The sequence below is a fragment of the Acomys russatus genome, chromosome 16 (assembly GCF_903995435.1).
Source record: "Acomys russatus chromosome 16, mAcoRus1.1, whole genome shotgun sequence".
NCBI lineage: Eukaryota > Metazoa > Chordata > Mammalia > Rodentia > Muridae > Acomys > Acomys russatus.
Window position 1 is genome coordinate 30,070,059 of NC_067152.1, and position 22,491 is coordinate 30,092,549.

Here is a 22,491-nt window from a genome sequence, read left to right on the forward strand (position 1 = left end):
CAGTGTCACGGAGTAAAAGCACCGGGCATTAGGATCTCACTGCAAGGAGGGCTGCCTTCAAGCCTCTCACTGCTAAGCCGGACATTTCCTAACACTGGACAAATTGTACGTCCAGCTCAGGGAGGGTGAACTGCAGTGGTCTTTTACCCTCCGAGCCAATTGTTAGCTTTTCACAGGAATCAGCAGGGAAGCACATGTGAACCCTCTGTGTGCCGGTGAGCGCCCCCATGCCTTGTGTGACTCTGCATGTAGATGAAGCAGGCTGGGAGCTTTCTCAGAGAAGCCTTTTCTGCCGCTCGGCTCCCTGCTGGGGCAGCCCTTTTCAGGCTTTCTATCGCCCCCTCCATCTCTGCTCCTGCAGAACACAGGGGAAACTTGATTGAAATAAAGACCTAGGGAACATGTTTGATTTCCTCCTGCTCAATCCATTTTAGAAAAGCTTTTAATTGGTTTTAAAAAGATGCTAAACAAAATGTGATGATGTTGCTCAGTTTTCATGAACTACCCATAAACACTTTTTACACTTTCGAAGGGCTAATAAATCAGTCATGAAAGTAACTCTTCAGATCAATTTAAAGCAAATCCACTGAACACCAGGTTCATTAAAAATCTATGCATTTGCTTAGAAAAAATTTAAAATTCAAAGAAAATTATCCTAGTAACTGAAATCTGCCTTGAATTTTTAGTTCTACGCCGAAAAAATGCAGGAACAAGGAGATGACAAAGGGAGAGAAGGAGGGCTTGAGACCCAGTTTTAATAAGCCAATTTACAAGAAGGGAGGGGTGGGGGGGGGGAGGGGGGAAGGGAGTATCTGGGTACATAACAACACGGGCCCTGGAGGGATCCTTTCATCGGAGTGTGCGCACACAGGCGAACACGCACACACAGTGCTGCTTTGAGAAAGCTGGAATTAACAACAAATGCAAAAACCAAGGCTGAGGGGTGCAGTTCCCGTCTTGTAAGACATACGGTGCTCTCTGAAGAAAGATGAGTGCACCTTTTGTTTGCCAGAAAGAATAGTTTTCTGTGACCCACGCTCTCTACCTGACTCAGCACCTCTAGTTTTAACATTAAATGGGAAAGTCCAGGCGGCACTGGTTTGCTCAAGTGCTCTCACTGTAGAGTCACCAGCGCCCTTGACACTGGACCAGCTTAAAAATTGTTTTCCTTTACTTGAAACAACGTACGGTAAATTTACAAAGCAGGGCGGTGCAGACAAGGCTGATTTTTATTCTGTTACACTTGTGCCAACTAGAAATACTTCCAATACTAATTTCTTCTGTCACAAATTCACTTAATGCAGCAGGTCACCTGGCAGACGGGGTCAGAGTCACCAAACTCTGACTAATGACAGGCCAGTGTTCCCTTAAGAGAGAATCCCCGCCATTCCCCGTCACTAAGGCAACCAGGTTCCTTGCTTCTTACACACATCGTCACTTCTTAAGAGAAATTCACTCCACAGCCCTTTTTAATGATCCAATTGCAGGGTGTAAGACGGCTCCCAAGCTGGGATGTCTCCATGTACCCTGGTGACTTGCCCTTTACTTTTAACTCTCTCTATAATTCTTCTTTCATCATTTACATAGCTTGAGAAACCACATTTTAACGACGGGACCATTTTTATTGAGATATAATTTGCAAAGCACACAGTTCACTAACCTAAAGTGTGTAAACTCAGTGCTTCTTAGTGCATTCACAGACACGGGTGCCTGTCACCACACCTGATCTGAGGACACTGTCATTTCTCCAAAGAGAAATCCCATACTCGTCAGCAGTTGCCTCTTATTCTCCCACTCCACCCTTCCCAGCCCCTGGTAACCACTGATAAAGTGCTTTCTATCTCTACAGAATGGCCAACTGTGGACACCTCACAGAAATGGAATCATACTGGGGATGGAGAGGTGGCTCAGCAATTGAGGGCCCTGGCTGCCCTTGCTGAGGATCTGGGTTTGATTTCCAGCACCCACGCGGTGGCTCACAACTGTCTGTAACTTCAGTTCCAGGATAGCTGATGCCCTCTTCTGGTCTCTGTGGGCACCAGTCACAGATGCAGTATACAGACATACATGTAGTCAAAACACCCATACATATAAAATAAATAAATCTAAAGAAGAAACGATGAAGTAGAATCATAGTATGTGGTCTTTTGTGGTTGTCTTTTTTTCACTTAGCACATTTTCAAGGTCCATTTATATTAAAGCATGTGCTGAGTGCCTTTTCACATTGCTGAATAATATTCCACATCATGACTATACTAGATTTAATTAATTAGTTAATTTAGATTTTTCGAGACAGGGTTTCTCTGTGTAGCCTTAGCTGTCCTGGACTCACTTTATAGACCAGGCTGGCCTCGAACTCACAGCGATCCACCTGCCCCCCCCCCAACCGAGTGCTGGGATTGTGCCACCATGCCCGGCCGATTTTATTCTATTTAGATCATATTGTTTTCCTTTTGGGTTTCTATCAATGATCCTGCTAGGAACACTCGGGAACAGGCTTTGGTGCAGGTTGTGGGTTCTCATTAATTTTGGGTGTACTGTAGGAGTGAACTGATGGGGCATCTTCTCACTTGAAGTCGAACCATTTGAGGAACAGCTAAAATGCCCCGAAGGCTGCAGATTTTTAACATGGTTTCCAGCTTTTCTAACTCCTCACCAACACTTGTTTTTATCTGACTTTTGAGTTGTAGTCACCTATAATCCAGAATATAAAGTACTTCACCGTACTGGTCTTGAGTTACAGTGCCCGATGACCAATGATATGCATGACTTACTCATGTGTTAACTGGTCTTTTAAATTTCACATAACATTTTCTAAAAAATTAGTGTGTGTCTGAGTGATGGGGGAGACCATGTGGCATGGTATAAATGTGAGGTCAGAGGGCCTTTGTGGAGTCAGGCTTCTCCTTCTACCGTCTCATGGACTTCTCAGGGTTGCATCAGGTCATCAGGCTTACAGGGCAAGCGCCCTTATCTGCTGGCTCCTGGACTTTCTTTTTGGTTTTGTTTTGTTTCCTGTTTTTTTCTGAGACATACTTTCTCTGTCTATAGTCCTGGGACTTGCTCTGTAGATCAGGCTGGCCTTGAACTCAAGAGGTTTGATGGGATTAAAGGCGCGCCCCATCATCTATTTGTAAATGTTTTTATACCAATCATATAACCTGAGACCAGCAGCATAGGATGATGCACGCACAGCTGTGTGTATGTAGTCAATGTGTTTTTGAATAAGCTAGGAAGGATGCCTGTGTGTGGTGAGACTTAAAAGCATAAGATTATTTTCCTTCCCTTAAGGACCTTACAAATATTTTAAGAAACAGAAACAGTTATTCTTTAGTCTTGAAATAAAATGCAGCAAGATGGCTCTGGGGCAAACATGCTTTCAAGAAAGCTTAACGACCCAGGTTCAATCCTTTGAACCCACTTAAAGGTAAAGGGACTGACCCCCAAAGGCTGTCCTCCAGCCTCCACAGGGGCCTACAGCATGTGCCCCCAATTATAAATACGATGAGCTCCAGACTCAGTGGCGCATGCCTGTAATCCCAGCACTCAGGGAGGCAGAGGCAGGCAGATCTCTGTGAGTTTGAGGCCAACCTGCTCTACAAAGTGAGTCCAGGACAGCCAAGGCTACACAGAGAAACCCTGTCTTGAAAAATAAAAACAAAATAAAACAAAACAAAGAATGAAATGATATTTAAAACATTTAAAAACATGCCATTGGTTGGTATTTTCTATTTACATCCATTTTTGATATGAAGAGTGTTCAACATGTCTTTATTTAAACTCACATAGACAGCACATGACCAGGTGCAGAAGTTTAAAAATAACATTGAGAAGCTTTTCGTTTCCCCTAAGTGAACTTTTATATACATTCTTTTTAAACATAAAGGTGGATACTATAACAAATATATTTAAATGCATGAAAAAAAAAACCTCTCCCATTCTAAAAATTTCAAATATGCAAGCTCCATAAAAAATGGGTATGAATATGTAGAAATTATTTTGTTTTAGCAACTTTAGACATATGCACCTATTCAGTTATTTACTTAAAATGGAAAAAAATCAAGAGGTGGCAAAAAACAAACAAACAAACAAACAAACAAAAAACCACTCTCTTTTCTTGACTTCAATAGCTTAAGGCAGGAGACTCACTCAAGCCCAGGAAGTTGAGGGAGTCTGGGTGGCATAGTGAGGAACTCCATCTCCAAATCAAAAGAGAAACTAATAATTAGTGGTAGAGAACTGGCCTAGTATGCAGGAAGCCCTGGGTTTGATCCCCAGCACAAGTGGGGGAAAAAAAACCCTTTCATATTGCATATATTTCAAAATCTTATGTATCTTTTATGATTTGAGAAAAATTTTAAGACGCACCAAAAACCCCAGATAATCAAGACCAGTCTTTAAGTATAAACTATGCATGTCTATTTTTAACTGTTACATATTAGAGCCACAAACCAATTTTACTATTTCTTTCTCCTCATAACATATTGTATACAAGACTTCCATAGACACTAAGATGCTTTCACATAATTGCTCACCCTCTTCCTGTCCTCCCTTGACTGGCATTTCTTCAGTGTTCCACCACACAGACTCCACCTAAAGAATCGGTCTTTTGACACAGCCAAGCACACTCTGGCAACTTCCGCCTAAGCAACACATTTAACCAACCGTCCCTCACAGGATGCTTCTGCATTTGTTCAAGGATTAAAATCATGGTCTCTAGCAGCCATATCAGTAAGATGTGAGCAACCGAACGGAGGTCCAAGCTCCGTTCCTCAGGGGCAGTGTGTGGCACAGGAGAACCTGCTTCAGTCATCCTCACCAGTAAAAACTCCAACAGCAAGCCTGACACTTGGGTGCGTTCACATGCAGTCCTCAGGTACGAACTCTCAGGGGACCAGGACGTGAGAAATGATACAAATAGGAATATGTGTTTGATCCCCTCTGCATTTGTTTGTTGGGTTGGTTGGTTTTTCGAGACAGGGTTTCTCTGTGTAGCCTTGACAGTCCTGGACTTGCATTGTAGACCAGGCTGGCCTCAAACTCATAGGGATCCACCTGCCTCTGCCTCCCGAGTGCTGGGATTAAAGGCGTGCACCACCACCACCAGGCAATTCCCTTGATATTTATATCACAATCTCCCTCTGGAGGTGCTGGGGTTAAGGTTGTGGAATATGTCGGGGAAAATCACAAAAGGAGATCCATAAAAGGAACTGAAACTGTCAGATCTTGATTTTTTTTTTTTTTTTTTTCAGAAAAGGAAGGGGGAAAATCTGTTAAGGAAACAAACAATTTACGGGACAGGGTTAAGAGCAGTTAACCAGCTGCTTTTCCAGAGGACCAGGGTTCAATTCCCAGCACCCACATGGCAGCTCAGAACTCCAGTTGTGGGGGATCCAATACCCCCACACAGACATACATGCAGGCACATAAAACCAAATTTTTAAAAATTATTAAAAAGAAAATTTACCTTAAAATGGAAGGCTGCCACAGATGACCCTTCCAGAGCCATTAACAGAACTGCATGTCTACAATAACCCGCAGATTCGGAGTGTACCACTATAGAAGATTTCCTGAAGATGCTGTAGAAATATTATTATCACTAACTTACCTGAGGAGGCGCCTTTTTCAGTAACACAAGGAGAGCTTGCAACACCAGGTTGGAGAAGCGGGGGCCAATGGGGACATAATCTGAAAGAGAAACATGGCTGTGGCTCAGGGACTGAGATCTTGGGGCTCATGTCCCAGCATGCAGACCTGTCTGCATGGAGAATACACATCAGCTGTAGTAAGAGGCAGGCAGCTTCCGCCATGAAAAGGACTCCCTTATTAATCTGCATTCTCAAAACAGTGAACAAGAACTGATTTGTACTTCTAAATATCCACTTTCATAGCTTAGACGGATTTTCTGGTCTTCAGAGACTTTTTTTTTTCCTCTCTCTCTAAAGGAGAGACTATCCAGATGTATTTACCAAGCATTCTAAGAAGTTACTGGAAACCATCATAGTATGCTTACATATATTCTACTGATGACAAAGTTTGACACTAACAATAAGTAGAAGCAGGCTGGGATGTGGCTCAGCGGTGGAGATCCCAGGAGAAAAAGGCGAAGCTGAAAACAATATGGAAAGAAATGCTAATATAACTACAAGGGTGGAGAAGAGAAACGGGCCTGCAGAGAAGGCAGAGCAGCCAGTTAAGAGAACTTTCTACCTGGGAAACTTCAGCCTGAAGCCACTGTCCTGGTTTCCTCTGCCTGCGCATCTAAGCCTGTGCTTGGAGCCCTGCCGGCATCAGCATCCTGAAGTCAAGGTTTTTTGAACATCCAGGATATAGGCACGTTCTATTGTACACTGCTTTTTGTCAATGTATGTTAAAAAGGTTTGGTAGTATCTTTTTTTTCTTCCTGAGACCCCTTTAGAACAGTAGCAATACTTGAATATATGAATAGACAAGTATAAAAAACATAACTTCAACCGGGCATATTGGGGCAGGCCTTTAATCCCAGCACTCAGGAGGCAGAGGCAGGCTGATCGCTGTGAATTTGAGGCCATCCTGGTCTACAAAGCGAGTCCAGGACAGCCAAGGCTACACAGAGAAACCCTGTCTTGAAAACAAACAAACAAACAAACAAAAACCCATAACTTCATACAAGTGAAAATATACCCAGAGGGTGTGAATTCTTGACACTGTGCGGTGCTGTGACCACATGCCTTAATTGTGCTCAGATAAAAGAATTTATACAGACCAAACATGGCCAAAAGTTCTTACAGAAATAATCCTATAAACTGGACTGTGATGTCCCAAACATGGCACATACCAAGTCCTGGGCATTAGATAAACACTATTAGTTTAAGGAAGCCTCATAGATATACTTGCTTTCGTTCACAATAAATATTCCAAAACTTAAAAAGAGCAAATAACAGATGACCCAGTGTAAGGCTGAACAGCACAGGGCAGTGAGGAACAGTTCCCTTGAAATCACTACTGCAGCGTTAGTAGCAGCCAGGGCTGGGCAGTTTCCTTGGCATTTGTTGGGTCACCAAGTCACCAGGTGTTTCTGTTTCAGTGGTGCCTATCCGACCCTGGCCTACTGTCGTAACAATTCACATCAGATTGACTTAATTGACAAAACTTCTTGAACAAAATGTAAAGAGTAACAAAACTTTTCTGACACCTACTACTTATTTCTGAGTTGAGGGCAGGGATTGGTCTAACTCATCTTTGTAACTGCTGTACTTCAACCTAAGAGATACTTAATAATAAGGATTTTAAAAAATTACCATAGAGCACCTTTAATTTTCAGAGTTTCAATATTTATTTCCCGACATTGCTCATTTACTATGGACAGAATGCACTGGAGAAAATGAGGCAGCTAGCTCACCATGACTACTGACTTCATATAAGACACACTGTTATAGTCTCTGTAGGACAAAGAGAGGTATTTCTACTGCCCTTTAGCCTGTAAATGCCCACGGAGATACTTTTCTTCTGTAATTTTCCAGATTCCAGTTGCCATGTGGCAGTGTACAACAGTCGAAGCCACAACTCACCGAGCAGTCTTTCAATGTCATCCACGACCACGCAGCTGAGTTGAGATTTGTAGGCATCATCAAAGATCTAGAAGAAAGAAAACACATATGGCCTTACCCCACAAGAACGACAATCCCATGTAGGTTTGGTTAACTTTTCCCCACTGTATAGATCAGGCTGGCCTTGAACTCACAAAGATTCACCTGCCTCTGCCTCCTGAGTGCTGGGATTAAAACTGTGCACCTCGATGCCCAGCTAAATTTGGTTAATTCTTGAATGACACCTGAACAAAAGCACAGTGTAACTAACACTAATGCCCAGACCACAGTACATCGGTAGGTCGCAGGACCTTAGGACTTGAACAGCTCTTGTGGGGAAACTGAAAGCAGTAACATGACTTGCTCAGGATTATACAATAAGACGGTGACCGAACAGTTAGCAAATTAAAGCAAGCAGTGAAGGAAGCAGTTGTGTCCTGGCAAACATGGAGCAGCAGTTTCAAATCAGACAGAAGAAATCAGCTGATGGGAAAGCTGAAGCCAAGTGCCCATGGCAGCATCCTATGAATGGCGACAGGTCCGTTTTAGACATTGTGAATGGGGCTCAGTGCACCCACGCATGTCACGAGAACAATCTCCGGTTGATATGTAACCTTGGTGAACCACAGTGGCAAAAACTGCCCAGCCCCACCACGGGATGCTTTAGGTGGCACAATATTCCCTGGTGGGTATCTTTAAACCATAGAAGATTTAGAGTTAAGTATAGAAATAGAATTAGTCAAACTAAGACTACTAACATTTTTCTTATTAAACTTAAAAATAACTTGTACATGCCCGATCCTTAAAGACTTCTTAACAGTTAAGAAAGGTTACATGAGAGGTTCTCACTGTCACTATCTTAACTCACTTCCTTGTTACCTCTTCCGTGGCATAAACACAATTTCCACCTGCACGTATTTAGTCTAAGCATCCTCTCCAGTATCAAAGCTTTCTTTTGGTCCATGCCCTTTACCCATCTGTCACTGTTGGGTAGCAGCTTCCTTCCGCAGGAAAGCTTCTTAAGAAAGGAAACAACTCAACACAGTCTCAGGAAGTCCCTGAAACTGACCATATTCACTAGGCCCCTCCTTCCCCTAGACTATATAACTCCAGAAGAACACCATGGTCAGCCTCAGACAAGCCAAGCTGCAAAGAGGACTCCCAGGTAAGCCCACCTTCCAGGAAGCAAAAGCAGCCTGGCAGCCTGGAAAAGGCTTAGTTTAATTGTACTACCTGGAAAGCACATTGCAACCTGTAGAGCTGCCTGCAGGCCGTACAGTGTGCCCAGGTTTCCAGTTTTGGGGAGCTGTCACCTAGGCTGGGGTGGACTTTTGGTGATGTGGCTGTTGTTGAGTCATTTCTGCTCCTGTAAGTAACCCCTCACTTATATTCCTGTAAGTTAAGTAACCCCTCACTTACATTCCTGTAAGTAACCACAATAAAATCATTGGTTCATCAGTGTGTGTGTATGTGTGTGTATGTGTGTATTCTGTTGCCTCAGCATTTTCCACATTGTGTATATATTGTGGATTCATGACATTTTCCCATATACTACACCAGACTGTAAAAACCCAGAAAGCGAGCTGGGTGTGGTGGCTCACGCCTTTAACCCCAGCACTTGGGAGGCAGAGGCAGGTGGATTGCTGTGAGTTCAAGGCTAGCCTGGTCTACAAAGGGAGTCCAGGGTACCGAAGGCTACACAGAGAAACCCTGTCTCAAAAAAAAAACAAAACAACAAAACAAAACAAAACCCAGAAAGCAAATACTGTTTCATTATCTCTAGATCCTCATATCAATTAATAAACCGCTGGACCAGAACAGTAACAAGTGTTTGTTAAATAATAAATTTAAAGGTGGTGCACACCTTCAATTGCAGCACTCAGGAGGCAGAGGCAGGTGGGTCGCTGTGATTTCAAGGCCAGCCTGGTCTACAGAGCGAGTTCCAGGACAGCCAAGGCCACACAGAGAAACCCTGTCTCAAGCAACAACAACAATAAATTTAAACTTATGCTTTTTAAACGATGTAGGCAGGACTATTAGTAGGTAGCTGGAGAGGCCCAACCGAAGTCACGCTGAGGAAATGCTCTCAGGACCATGGCAGGTGGAATCAGGCCTGGATGAGGAGGCTTCGGGAAACAGTGGGAGAGGAAGAACACGGTACTAAAGGGCGACACAGTGGCAAGGGTTACCACCATACTCACTCAGCCGTTTCAGTCAACAAATGTTTTTAAATTCCTATCACAGGCTGGGTGGTGGTGGTGCACCCCTTTAATCCCAGCACTTGGGAAGCAGAGGCAAGTGGATCACTGTGAGTTCGAGGCCAGCCTGGCCTACAAAGCAAGTCCAGGACAGCCAAGGCTACAAAGGGAATCCCTGTCACAAAAAAACTTAAAAAAAAAAAGAAAAAGAAAAAGAAAAGAAAAAAGAAAAAAGAAAAAAAAAAAAAAGAAACAAAACAGAGATATAAACAGGGTAGCCTGGCTGTCCTGGAACTTGCTATGTAAACCAGGCTGGCCTCAAACTCAGAGATCCAATTTCCTTTGCCTGGATTAAAGATGTGTACCACCATGCCCAGTTTGTGCTGGAGGAGCTTAACTTTTTCTGTGAGCTGAAATTACTATCAAGGCAATTTTTTTTTGAAAAGCCACTATAGTTTTAAGCAATGAGCTGAGATGCCGGTTTTACACTTTAGGAGCATTTTCCAGGCTAACGTACAGAAAAGCAGAGAGAAGAGGAGAGTTAGAGTTTGAGGCTGAGGTCTGTCCAGTGAGAGACAGTGTGGGTGGTGAATGTACAGAGAAGTGAGCAGACACTGCAGAGACCTGTGGGGCAGAGATGGACTGAGTAAGGGGCGAGCTTGGAGATGTGGGGGAAGCAGGGGCCAAAGACTCTCCTCTTGGGAACAGATGTTGATACTGTCTGAACGGGGAAGTGAGCACACCGCATCCTAGGAAGAGAAGATTTCACGACGAGGTGTTGTTTCTTGATGGTTACTTTTGGCTTTGAGTTAGTGAGTTCAAGACCATGGAAAGGCCTGGTAGCGGCGGTTCTTTGCTCTTTCTGAAGTCTGGATTGTATCAAAGCCATTGTCACATCGCATGAACTTGGGGCATCACTAACCACTACACTGTGCTCTGCAAAACATTTTTCAGAGAGCTACTAAGAGTTCAGGGGCAGGCATCTAATTCCATTACTCAGGCTCTGAAATCATAGATTAGAGTGACAGAAACCGGGGGCGCCAGGGCCTGGCTGGCTGCTGCAGCTCTCCACTCTCCCTCAATCACACTTTCCCCTTCTCAGTGTAACATGTAACTTACAGAGCAAACTCATTACAGCAAATGCTGGACATCTGTGGGCCTGGTGTGACGGTGCCCGCCTGTAATCCCAGCACCTGGGAGCTGGAGAAAGCAAGCTCTGATCTAGGCTAGTTTCAGCTACATCAGAAAGTCTGAGGCTAGCCTAGTTTATATGAGACCCTCTCAAAAGAAAAAAATATATATATACAAAAATAGATTGTTTTTGGGCTGGAGAGATGGCTCAGTGGTTAAGAGCACCACCTGTTCTTCCAGAGGTCCTGAGTTCAATTCCCAGCAACCACATGGTGGTTCACAACCATCTACAATGTGATCTGATGTCCTCTTCTGGCCTATAGGTGTACCTGAAGGCAGAGCATTGTATACATAGTAATGAATAAATAAATCTTAAAAAAAAAAATAGATTGTTTTGTTTCATGTAGTGGAAACAACTTAGGGACCTCACAGTTCATTCTATAGGCTACTTGGAACACTTTAGAAGAAAAATACCAGTGGTATTCACTTAATAGAAAGTGTTTTGTGCTTTTATATTTTTCAAAGTAAACGGTGTTCAGTGTGGCGAATGCTACAGAGGAGCATGCATAGCTAGCTCTCTCAGCAATGTACTCATCATGACAGAGGCCAAGACCAGTTGCAACTTGGTTAGTTAACTCCTCTGCTCCAACCTGAATGTGCACACATACCCCCTTTGCTCCTGCGTTCATAGGCCCTTCTTTATCTGGTCACTGGTCTAACATGAGGTCTTCCCTCGTCCCCTGCATCCATGATGTATGTATAGCCTTCTCAGAAACTCCTTCCTGGCCTGGGCCCCAGCAGAGTGGTCCCTGAGTTGAGACTCAGACTTGACAGGCAAGCGCAGGAGATTAGCTGCCAGCCTAAGTCTAATGAGATATTTGCATGCTGAGATGGAAAGTTCTACTCTAATTTTATGCAAATCAATTCAAAACGAAGGTGAGGTATTTCGAAGAAAAGACAGAAAGAAAAAAAAAGAAAAAAAGAAACCGTGCAAACTGCCCCAGTTAGAATGCCAGACACAGCTTGTCATCAAGTAACAGCACACGGGAGCGGCACGGTGCCTGCTCTAGATCAAATATGGTACCACCCGCTGGGAGCAGCAAGGTGGGTTACAGCTGCAGCTAGGATCTGCACAAACTCCAAAACAAACAAACAAACAAATAACCTAAGGAATGCACATCATTCTGGAGTCATCAGGGAGTGTCCTGGAGAGCAGGTGAAATGACGGGTCTAAGCAAATCAGGTGGGAAGCCTGAAGAAGGCCTGGGCAGCCTGGGATGGCGTGGAACTGATGAGACCTGCTCCAAAGGATGAAGATAATCTCCAGAAAACAGATTCCCAGGGTCTATCCCTGGCTGCGGACATGGAGAGCCGGCACCGTTAAACACGCTGCACCACCTCTCCTGTTTGTAAAGGCAGGAGTAGTGACAACACAGTCCTGAGGGTCAGATGAGACAACCAGACCACAGGTGACCTGGGCTCCTGGAGAGCGTCCTGGAGGAGCAGGGACTAGGGCAGGCTGGGTAGGGGGCAGGGCAAGTGCTCAAGGCACAGGGCTCACCCAGCCTTAGCCTCTTCAGACAAGCTAGAGCCACCTGTGAGGAGAGGCGGAGCAGCAGCTGCTTCTCAGGCTGAGAACGCTCCAGGGAGGGTGCCCGGCATTATTAGCTCCATGTTAATCCCAGCCTTTCAGAGTCACAAGCCGCAGCAAAGTGTGCTCTAAGGAGCTTCTAGCCTTCATTTTCTATAACCTCTTTAGTGCTCTTAAGTAAGTGAAGCTAAGCTCTCTCTTTCGGAGACTGGAAGGGCTCACTTCAAGTTTGGAGTAGTTGGCGTGAAGCACCTCAGCCCAGCTAGCAGAAATCTAATGACAGGAGGAAGCTAATGGCTTAGAAAATCCTTAATGCAGTAAATCTGTCAGCAATTAGTGGGAAGCACACGCTAATCATATCTGGTAGCATATAAAAACGTAAATGAGTAAGTTTAAATTGGCACTATCAGTAATAATCTCTGGTCTCTAAAAATCATTTGGGAGCAGACCAAGCAAGCGTCAGCTGTCTCTCGGCAAGGCTGCACAGGAAGCGGACCTCAAGCTTCGGCAAAGCACTAAGCTTCTTGGATTGACCTTAAAACCCCTTATTTGTTCTCCCCGCTTTTCAGGGGGAAAGTCTTACATTTTTCACTATCGTGATCCACAGAGAGGGTGTGCTCTGCCAGCTAAAGGCCACGTGGTCTCAAAGCCCTGCCCCTCCTTTCCATGCTGGCCAAGAGACTGTGCTCACCCACCAGCCCGGGGCCGGCCACTCTCAGTCACTTCTGGAGCACCCACACTGCTCAACTCGTGTATGCTCAGACTTCCCTGAATCAGCTCCGTGATATATTAGGATGTCAACCCAAAACGGCCGGATTCTGTTGCTTAGTAACTGCTGCCAGAAGATCCTGTCTCCAGCTTTGCTCTTTGTACGGACTAAAGCATAGAAAGAGGGGGATTAGGCAGCGGGACTGTTCTGCGCAGACTAGTGTGCAGTGGCTTTACAGCAGGGTATCCACAGCAGATTAGTTCTTCCTCGCAAAGCTAGTGGGAAGGAAAATTTCTTCTGTTCATTTTCAGACCTTTGGAAATAAGAAATATCATGCTATTAACAGAGGTTCCGTAAACTGCAAGTGTGTTTATTTAATTTCGTTTTTTAAAAAATTTAGTGATGTTTGGCTTGTGTGTTTTATCGTGGTACTGAGTGTGGACTCAGAAGCATCCTGGTTAGGTAGTTGGCTAAAATCAAGTTCTATTGTTTTGTTCTGTTCATTTAATGTCATTAACAGCCAGCAAGATAGATTTTTGCAGTGTAGATGCAAAAAATGGATGAAAAAAATTAAAATTTTAAAATAGAATAAGGTTCAAGAAGCAAACATAAAATAGGGGGAAAAAAGAAAGAAAGAAAGAAAGAAAGAAAGAAAGAAGAAACATCTGTAAATATTCTATATATCTTAGTGGAGCACATGGCACTCCCTCTCCCCACCCGGAACGAGTGGATAACGCTTCACAAATACTTGGGCAGTGCTGAGTTTATCCATGTAGAACGGATTTATTTATCTATCTACCTACCCATCTATCTATTTTCGAGATAGGGTTTCTCTGTGTAGCCCTGGCTATCCTGGATTCACTTTGTAGACCAGGCTGGCCTCGAACTCACAGAGAAACTCCTGCCTCTGCCTCCGCCTCCCTAGTGCTGGGATTAAAGGCGTGCGCCACTAAAGGATTTACTGAAGAAGATAACAGAAGTACAGGTGAATTTTAAATTAGTTGGGAATAAACTATTTTCATGTATTTTTGCATTCATTTTTGGGGAAAAGCAATAGTGTAATTATGGCCCTTTTTCCTCATAAAAACTATCTGCTTCTGGTCCAAGTAATAAAACGGTGATAAAGATGTCGAATGAACTAATTCAGACCACTCCTGTTCAAGAAAATTAAGACATGTTATTTCTGAGCTCATAAACTATTGTAATTATAAAATATCAGGACACACACACACACACACACACACACACACTGCTAGAGATGGAGCACCAGGACTTGTGTGTGCTAAACAGATATTCTACCAGAGTCACTAAATGTAGCTGAATAAATAATTAAATGCCAACCTTTTACCTAACAAATTGGAAAAGAAAGATTTAATAACATTAAGTTGGGGCAAAAAAATCCAAAGAAATCCTTTTTTTTTTTTTTTTTTTGGAGACAAGGTTTCTCTGTGTAGCTTTGACTGTCCTGGAACTCACTCTGTAGACCAGGCTGGCCGACTCATGAGTACTGGGATTAAAGGCATGTGCTGCCACCATCACCTGCTTTTTTTCAAAAATTTTAGGTGTAAGTTAGCACAACTTTCTGAAGGAACAGGCCATGTAAAATCAGTAGCATCTTTACATAAAAGGTTTGACAGCAATACATGGAAAACTTTCACAAAGATTTTGCTTTGATTTCTTCCTGTGAGAATATGTCTCCTAAAAATATCTGAAAAGCTAAACCTATCAAGTCTCACCAGCATGGCTACCTAAACATGGCCCGAAGAAGAAGGACACAAATAGACACGCTAACGCAAGAAGAAGGACACAAATAGACATGCTAACGCGCAGGGGAAGCTCCCAGGGCCTGGACGAAGGGCTACAGGCAAGGCAGGAACGCTGAAGAGCACACCAGTGGGTTATCCAAAACTACACGGTCAGTCCTGGAAAATGCACGTACGCGTTACATTATACGCACTGAGTAGGTTGCTTATTTATTTAGCAATATATAGGAATACATGCACATGTGCACACACAGGTAACAAAGCCCTGAATTCGAGAGAGCACAGGGTGTGTCTAGGAAGGGCTAGACGAAGATAAGAAAAGGGGAAAGTGGTTTGATTTTATTATAATCTCAGAAAAATCTTTATAAAAAAAAGGATCAATGAATATTAGCAATCTAAACCCTGAAGATTTATCCTAAAGAAATAAGCAGATACCTGTACAATAATAAGTAGAATTGCCCACCACACTTAACTAAGTACACGTTCTGCCCCAGGGTTACCATTTTACTGTCTCATTTAAGCATCACACTACGTCTTTGTGGCAATTCTCCTTCTTCTTCGGCCTTCTGAGTGCTGGGATGCAGTATGTACTGGCATGCTCTAAACAAGCACTACCCTCCTTATTACGGAGAAAACACAGAGGCTTAAACTAACATACTATGCTGTTTAGGCTTTTAGGGAAATAATTTACTCAAGGGGACAGAGACGTGATTCAAGCTCAGCTCTATTTGATTCAAAACCCAAGTACTTGTTGCGTGGTGTTAGTCAACCTAAGAAAAATCTAATGAAAACGTGGGGGCAGTGATGTCTTTAGTTTGGTAATTCTACAGAACACTATTTATAATGGTGAATAAAATATAGAAAAACCTAAAACAAAGGTGATTTTAAACTATTTTTATTACTTTAAAATTATGGGTATGTACCTGGGTACATGAGTGTGTGTGGAGGACAGATGCCTCGGGTCCTCCTAAGGGTGGAACAGGGGTTACAGGGCCATTGTGAGTGGCTGGATGTGGGAATTGAATTTGGGTTCTCTGCACCTGCAGTGCGCTCTCAGTTGAACTTCCCAGAGGGAACCATTTAAAAGGATAGTACTCCACCACTAGCAATGCTGAGGTAAGCTGCGGTTACCTCGCCGCCTTTGTCTATGTAGGGTTTTCTTTTTTTGAGACAAGATCTCACTATGTAGAACAGGCTGGCCTGGAACTCTATGTAGATCAGGCTGGCCCTCAAATGACAAGAGCAAATACAGATTATTTTACTTTTTTAGTCTCTCATTTTTGTATTTTCTCTATTATGTTTGTTATTAAGAAAAGCTACATGGAGAGAATGCTTAAAGGGAAGAAACATTTTGTTTTCAGAATTATTTGTGATGACGTTTACACTTCTTTGTCAAAATCAACCTGGGGGGCCTAGAGCACTTGCACTAGTCTGAGCCCCCAGGCATTAGCCGGCCTGCCATTAAGAGACAGTGTGAACTGCACGCTGCCCAAGCACTACAGTGTATCTAACATGATGTTTTTAAGGCAGCCCCGCTCCACTATTCTCTCCGTTCTGAAGCAGAGTTACAGTTTAGTTTATGTTTCCCCTGACTCCAGGGAAAACCAGAAGTCTAATGTGGAGCTATTACTAATCTGCTGCAGCAGGTTTTTGTTTTCATGTTATTTTTAATTTTAAAAGTGCATGGATGAGCCCGAGAGTGAGTCATGAGTCAGAATGGTTGTGACTAAGCTGGTACGGACTCTTAGCTTTATATTCCTTAGCTTTCTGCTCATCTAAAACTCTACCTTGAAAGGCTTCAGCAATTTAAAGATTAAATCATAAGTTATTAAGTCATTAATTTAACCATTTAAGCCTCTAAAATCAGCGCATATTACCTTCCCCCCACCTCAAGTCAATTTGCAAGAGATTAAAATAATATAAATGATACTATCTCACACTCACAGGGTGGCTTTCATCTGCAGAAGCCTAAAGTACTTTTTAAAAACTTTATAAAAAACAAGGACCAACCACCCACATCTCACAGCACTTCTGAGGTAGGAGCTGGCAGCCGCTGGCAAGCAATGGAGTCATTTGCCCTGTGCACAGATTACTAGCTCTGAACAGGCATAGGAGTGGATGGTTTAAGGCAGTGCAGATATGTGCATATAACCAGCTTTTCCCTAAGTGTGAAGTTCAGATTCCAACGTTTCAACGCTGGTAGCTTGAGGGCTGCCTTTGGAGGCAAAATAGGCCGGGCATGTGCCTTGCTCACTCAAACAAATCTAAAGAGCAACAAAGGGTACGCAAAATTAAGAGTGTCAACATCAATGCGGGCTACCGAGTGAAAAGAACAGCCAGTGCGCTTTCATCACTGACTTTTTCCCAGCACAGTCAGCTGCTATCACAGGAGTCTTACTTGGTACCTGCCTGGATGCCAGTGAGCTGGACCAGATGATGCCGACTCTGCTGTGTGTCCCTCTAACTCCACTAAAGGCTCTGAGTGACAGAATCAGAAGGTGACAAACGCTTAGAGAAAGGGAGAAGTGTGAGGAGGGCGCTAAGTTGAAGGAGCCTCCTCTTTATCACATGATAACTCAACCGTAGGGGTTCTTGGGAAAAGCTACACTAGATATTTTAATCTCTGTTCTTTCCCAAACTATAGTCAATTGAGCCAGAACAGTTTGGCTTTGTACACTGATAAAGAACTAAATGTAAAATGTAAAAGAATTTGCTCCACTCTCGTAAGCGATCTTTCTTAAATCAACCTGATACAGATAAGAAGAGAAAACTAAGCTGGGTGTGGCAGCACACACCTGCAATCTCAGCACTCGGGAGGCAGAGGCAGGAGAATTGCTGTGAGTTCGAGGCCAGTCTGGTCTACAAAGCAAGTCCAGGTCAAGGCTACACAGAGAAGCCCTGTCTCGAAAAAACAAACAAACAAAAGAGTGAAAATTAATGTTGATATGTACTAAGATAATAAAATTTGGAAAGCAAAGAAAATCTCAACAAAATGCATTACAAAGTTTTAGAATCCAGTCGGGCATGGTGGCACACGCCTTTAATCCCAGCACTTGGGAGGCAGAGACAGGTGGATCTCTGTGAATTTGAGGCCAGCCTGGTCTACAGAGCGAGTTCCAGGACAGCCAGGGCTACACAGAGAAACCCTGTCTTGAAAACCAACAAAACAACAAAACAAAGTTTTAGAATCTGAAATAGTTGCCGTCTGCTCTCAAATTCAGCTGATAACCAGTTCCATTTGAGAACAGGTTGCCATGGCTTTGCATGTCCACATGGGTACATGGATGCCCGTCCATCCTCCACATACTCATCTGAGATTGAAAGAAACATGAAAACCCAAGTCTAGATACCTTCTTCATTGCCTGGCACTTGGCTGTCTCGGAGAAGCCGATCATCTTATCAGGGGAGCAGATCTTGATGAACGGGAAGTTGGACTCCTCTGCGATCTTTGCAGCCAGGGCGGTCTTCCCGCTGTGAGGAGGGCCTGCAGAAAAAGACAGGCGGAGGAAAAAAAGCCAGCCGGAGCGCAGGGAATCAAACAAGTTTAAACTTTTATCCACGCGGTACTGAGGTCTCAACTAGTTGCTCATTAGCATTTCCTGACAGTTTCACAGCAGACATGTTCCCTTTTATTTATTAGCAACTAAGCTTAATGAACTGATTAGCATTTCTCAAAAGTATGGTGAAATGCATGCCTTCACGCTTTCTCACATACCCTTAATCTTCCAACCCTCCGACTAAGGCAAGAACACACGGATTTTGCTTCTGAAAAGAAAATGTATCCAAATGCATATCTGTATGCGCATCATTAGTTCTCTCAATTTATTTTTCTTTTGGTAACAAAATATACAGTTTTTTTTTTGTTTTGTTTTTTTGTTTTAGGAGCTGATATGGGTGCAGGGGAAAACTGCTTTATTAGGAGCAAATGTGTCATAAGGCTAGAAGGCTGAAGACTCATACAATCTCACAGAGGCAATCAGATCCATAACGTCACCAGCACTTAGACACTCCTGTCCTGTGTCCTGGAAGACACGGCCCTCCCCCCAGCCATAACCAGTCAATTCTTCCTTGCCACCCTCTCTGGAATGGGACATTAGTGACAGTTCCTCTCTCCCTTGCCACATTTCCAATGACATTTAAATGTTTTGCTGAATAAAAAATAAATAAATAAATAAAGAAAGATGTTTTGCTGATCTGAAAATCTGATTTAAAAAACCCAAGCCCTTTTCATGTTCTCTCTCTCTCTCTCTCTCTCTCTCAAAAGGGTCTCTCTGTGCAGCCTTGGCTGTCCTGCACTTGCTTTGTAGACCAGGCTGGCCTCGAACTCACAGCGATCCACCTGCCTCTTTTATCTTTTAAAGTAGAATTTCCCTAAATATCTCCCTGGCTACTCTAGTCTTCATCTCTCACCCAACTGTAGCGCTTCCACCCACACTGGTCAGGCTCCCATCAAGGTCACCAAACTCCACGCAGGTTTTTTTTGTGGGGCATTTGATGCAAGTCCTCTGTCCCGAAGCACCTTTCTTGGCTGTCTTGACAGCGTGCTCTCTCCCTCCTCCCCACCACTATTCTTGCTTAGTGGCTCTTGTCATTTTTTTCCCGGCTCTATTTAGTCCTGAACTCTTAACAAGTCAGATAAAAGTTCCAGGTCCTGTCTGTATTTCATCCACACCCTTTCTTTAAAAGACTGTATCCACGCCGGTTACTGCTAGGGCAGATCCCGGTCTAGGGCAGCCGGGCTGATTCTGAGAGCTTCAGACCTGCAAATCAAATGAGCTAGTTGACATTTCTAATCTCATTATCCTACAGGAACCTGGAATTTAACGGCTCAAAAGTAAATTCATGATCTTTCTTCCTAAAAATCTGTTTCTCTGCTGGTGTTCTCTGATAAACAGCCTCATTTACCTGACTGGGAATCCTGCTTGACAACTCTGTCCATACTTATCTTTTTTATTTTTAAAAGATTTATTTTCTTTTAACAGCCCATGTGTGTTGCATGTGTCTCTGTGTGTCTGCTCACACATGCGTGTCAGAAGAGGGTGTCAGATACCCTGGAGCTGGAGTTACAGGCTGATGTGAGCAGTCTGAAACAGGGCTGGGAACTGAACTCGAGTTGCCTACGAAAGCAGAAAACCCTCTTTTAACTACTGAGCCAGCTCTCCAGGCCCCTGCCAGTATTTAATCTAACCAGTTTTGACAAGCTTCTGCTTCCCTGTGTCATAGAGATAGAAACTGTATGTATTGGTGGGCATTTGGGAGGCAGAGGCAGGCAGATTGAGGCCCACCTGGTGTACAGACAGAGTTCCAGGACAGCCATCTAAGAAAAACTAATCGTCATCATCGTCATCATGACGATGACGATGACGACGACGATGACGACGACAGCAGCAGCAGCATCTACACTCACAGGCCTGAGGTGAGGGTCGGATGAGGCAGCGCATGAGAAGGACTAACAGTAACTTCTTCAATCCTTGCTTCGCTGATTTTCTGTTTCTGAGTCTTTCCTGACGAAGGGTTGGTCACATGCTGGTCTCTCGTCATAGAATACCTTTCTCAATTCTTCTGCCTGGCCATTTTCTGCTTATCCCTTGGCTCTTGGCTCAATAAGCTTCTCTTAGAAGCCTTCACCCTAGACCTCCTGGCTCCCCAGGCATCTGGCCTCCCTGAACTTCGCTGCTGTCACACTAATATTAAGCTAACTGGTTGTGACTGGGATGTCCTTCCCTTTGTCTACTTGCTAAAATCTGAACTCATCCTTCAAGGCCTGAATTAAACATCACCTCTAGCTCTTCCTAACATTCGTGGGCAGTGACTGGCACGCGTGTGCACACACACACCTTTATATGTGCATGTTAAAGTTAGGAATTTTGTTTGTTTGGTTTTGGTTTTTCTCCCCCCCCTCACTCCCCCCCTTTTTTTCCCCGAGACAGGGTTTCTCTGTGTAGCCTTGGCCTCCCAAGTGCTGGGATTAAAGGCATGTGCCACCACGCCCGGCTTGGTTTTGGTCTTCAAGACAGGGTTTCTCTTGGGGGCTGGAGAGATGGCTTAGTGGTTAAGAACACTGTCTGCTCTTCCAGAGGTCCTGAGTTCAATTCCCAGCAACCACATGGTGGCTCATAACCATCTATACCCTCTAAAGCCTTCTTCCGGTGGACAGGTGCACATGCAGACAGAGCACTCATATATATATATAAAATAAATAACTAAAATCTTAAAAAAAAAAAAGAAGACAGGGTTTCTCTGTGTGGTACTGGCTGTCTTGGAACTCCCTCTGTACACCAGGCTGGCCTCAAACTCAGAGATCCGCCTGCCTCTGCTTCCCAGTGCTAGGATTAAAGGTGTGCACTACCACTGTCCAGGGGGATTTCATTACAAGTCTTTTCTAATACGAGGCTGATGCTTGAATGTCTTTGCATCCACACATCAATAGTGCCTGCACTGAGTTATGCAGTATCAATCTATTAAGTACTAGAGAAATATAAGAAAACTAGTTGCTGTCATTTGTCTGTGACATTCTACATGTCCCCCATTTTAATCTGTACTAATATTGGCACACAGGAGAGGATATTATTTGCTGAGCATGAACAAAGTTTAGAACTGAAAACCATTTACTTTATAGAAATGTACTAAATAGCTTTTACAAACAAATGCTGCCTTTCCTGAATTTTTTAAACCTTTAAGGGCATCACATCATTCTTCTTACCTTCCAGAAGGACGCTAACCAGTGGGGTACGGTCACTGTTTTTAGTCTGCTGGACCAGCAGCTCTCCGTCATCCAGAACTCGGGTCACGGGGTCGCCCCACTTGATGATTCCATTCATAATGTAACTCGCATAATCCTCTTGGTTCGTGCCAAAGGCCTATTGAGGTAGAGGGCAGTTTAAAGCGCTTCAGTTATTAGTATTGAAACTAAAATGCCTGCTCTCACTGTGTTGTTTGGGTCCCATAACCCATTCTTTACCATGTTCTCTTCACAGGCATTTTGAATTAAGTGATTTCTGACCAAGAAACAAGCATCTGCCTCATTACCCAACAAGTTGGATAAAAACTGGCAATAGAATCGGACATAACTCCATGGAGACTTTGGAGAAGAACCAAGCTGAGGGAGGAGGAGCAGCACAGTGGCAGGGAGTGCAGGTCGCCCATGTAAGTCCCTCTGCACCATGGAGGCAGAGGCTGGATCTCTGAGTTCGAGGCCAGCCTGGTCTACAGAGTGAGTCCAGGACAGCCAAGGCTACACAGAAAAACCCTATCTCAAAAAACCAAAAATAAGATAAAAAAAAATAATAATAATATTAATATAATTCCATGTACCTGAGGTTCATTTAAGAACTATAAAAAGCTCCAAATAATGTACGTGTTTGAAGATATCACAATGTAACCCATCATTTTCTATGATAAAGAAAAAAACTTCAAAAGGACAAAAAGAAAAAAAAAAACAAAAACTAGCTACACAACACTCCCATATATATGTCTCTAAAAACCAGGCTTTCCAAGAATTTTTATTAGACTCACATTGAATTCCAAACAA

At 43.6% G+C, this 22,491-nt stretch overlaps 1 protein-coding gene across 1 annotated transcript in view; it reads right to left on the minus strand.

Annotated features, from left to right (window-relative positions):
- The window catches only part of Nsf (N-ethylmaleimide sensitive factor, vesicle fusing ATPase), a 139,816-nt gene that overhangs the window by 17,518 nt on the left and 99,807 nt on the right, over nucleotides 1-22,491 (minus strand). Inside the window, exons 14-17 of the mRNA XM_051158845.1 lie at nucleotides 21,664-21,820; nucleotides 18,311-18,444; nucleotides 7,551-7,617; nucleotides 5,609-5,688 (exon numbers count right to left, since the gene is read on the minus strand). Coding sequence (XP_051014802.1) covers nucleotides 5,609-5,688; nucleotides 7,551-7,617; nucleotides 18,311-18,444; nucleotides 21,664-21,820 — 438 coding nt within the window. The remainder of the gene's footprint in view (nucleotides 1-5,608; nucleotides 5,689-7,550; nucleotides 7,618-18,310; nucleotides 18,445-21,663; nucleotides 21,821-22,491) is intronic.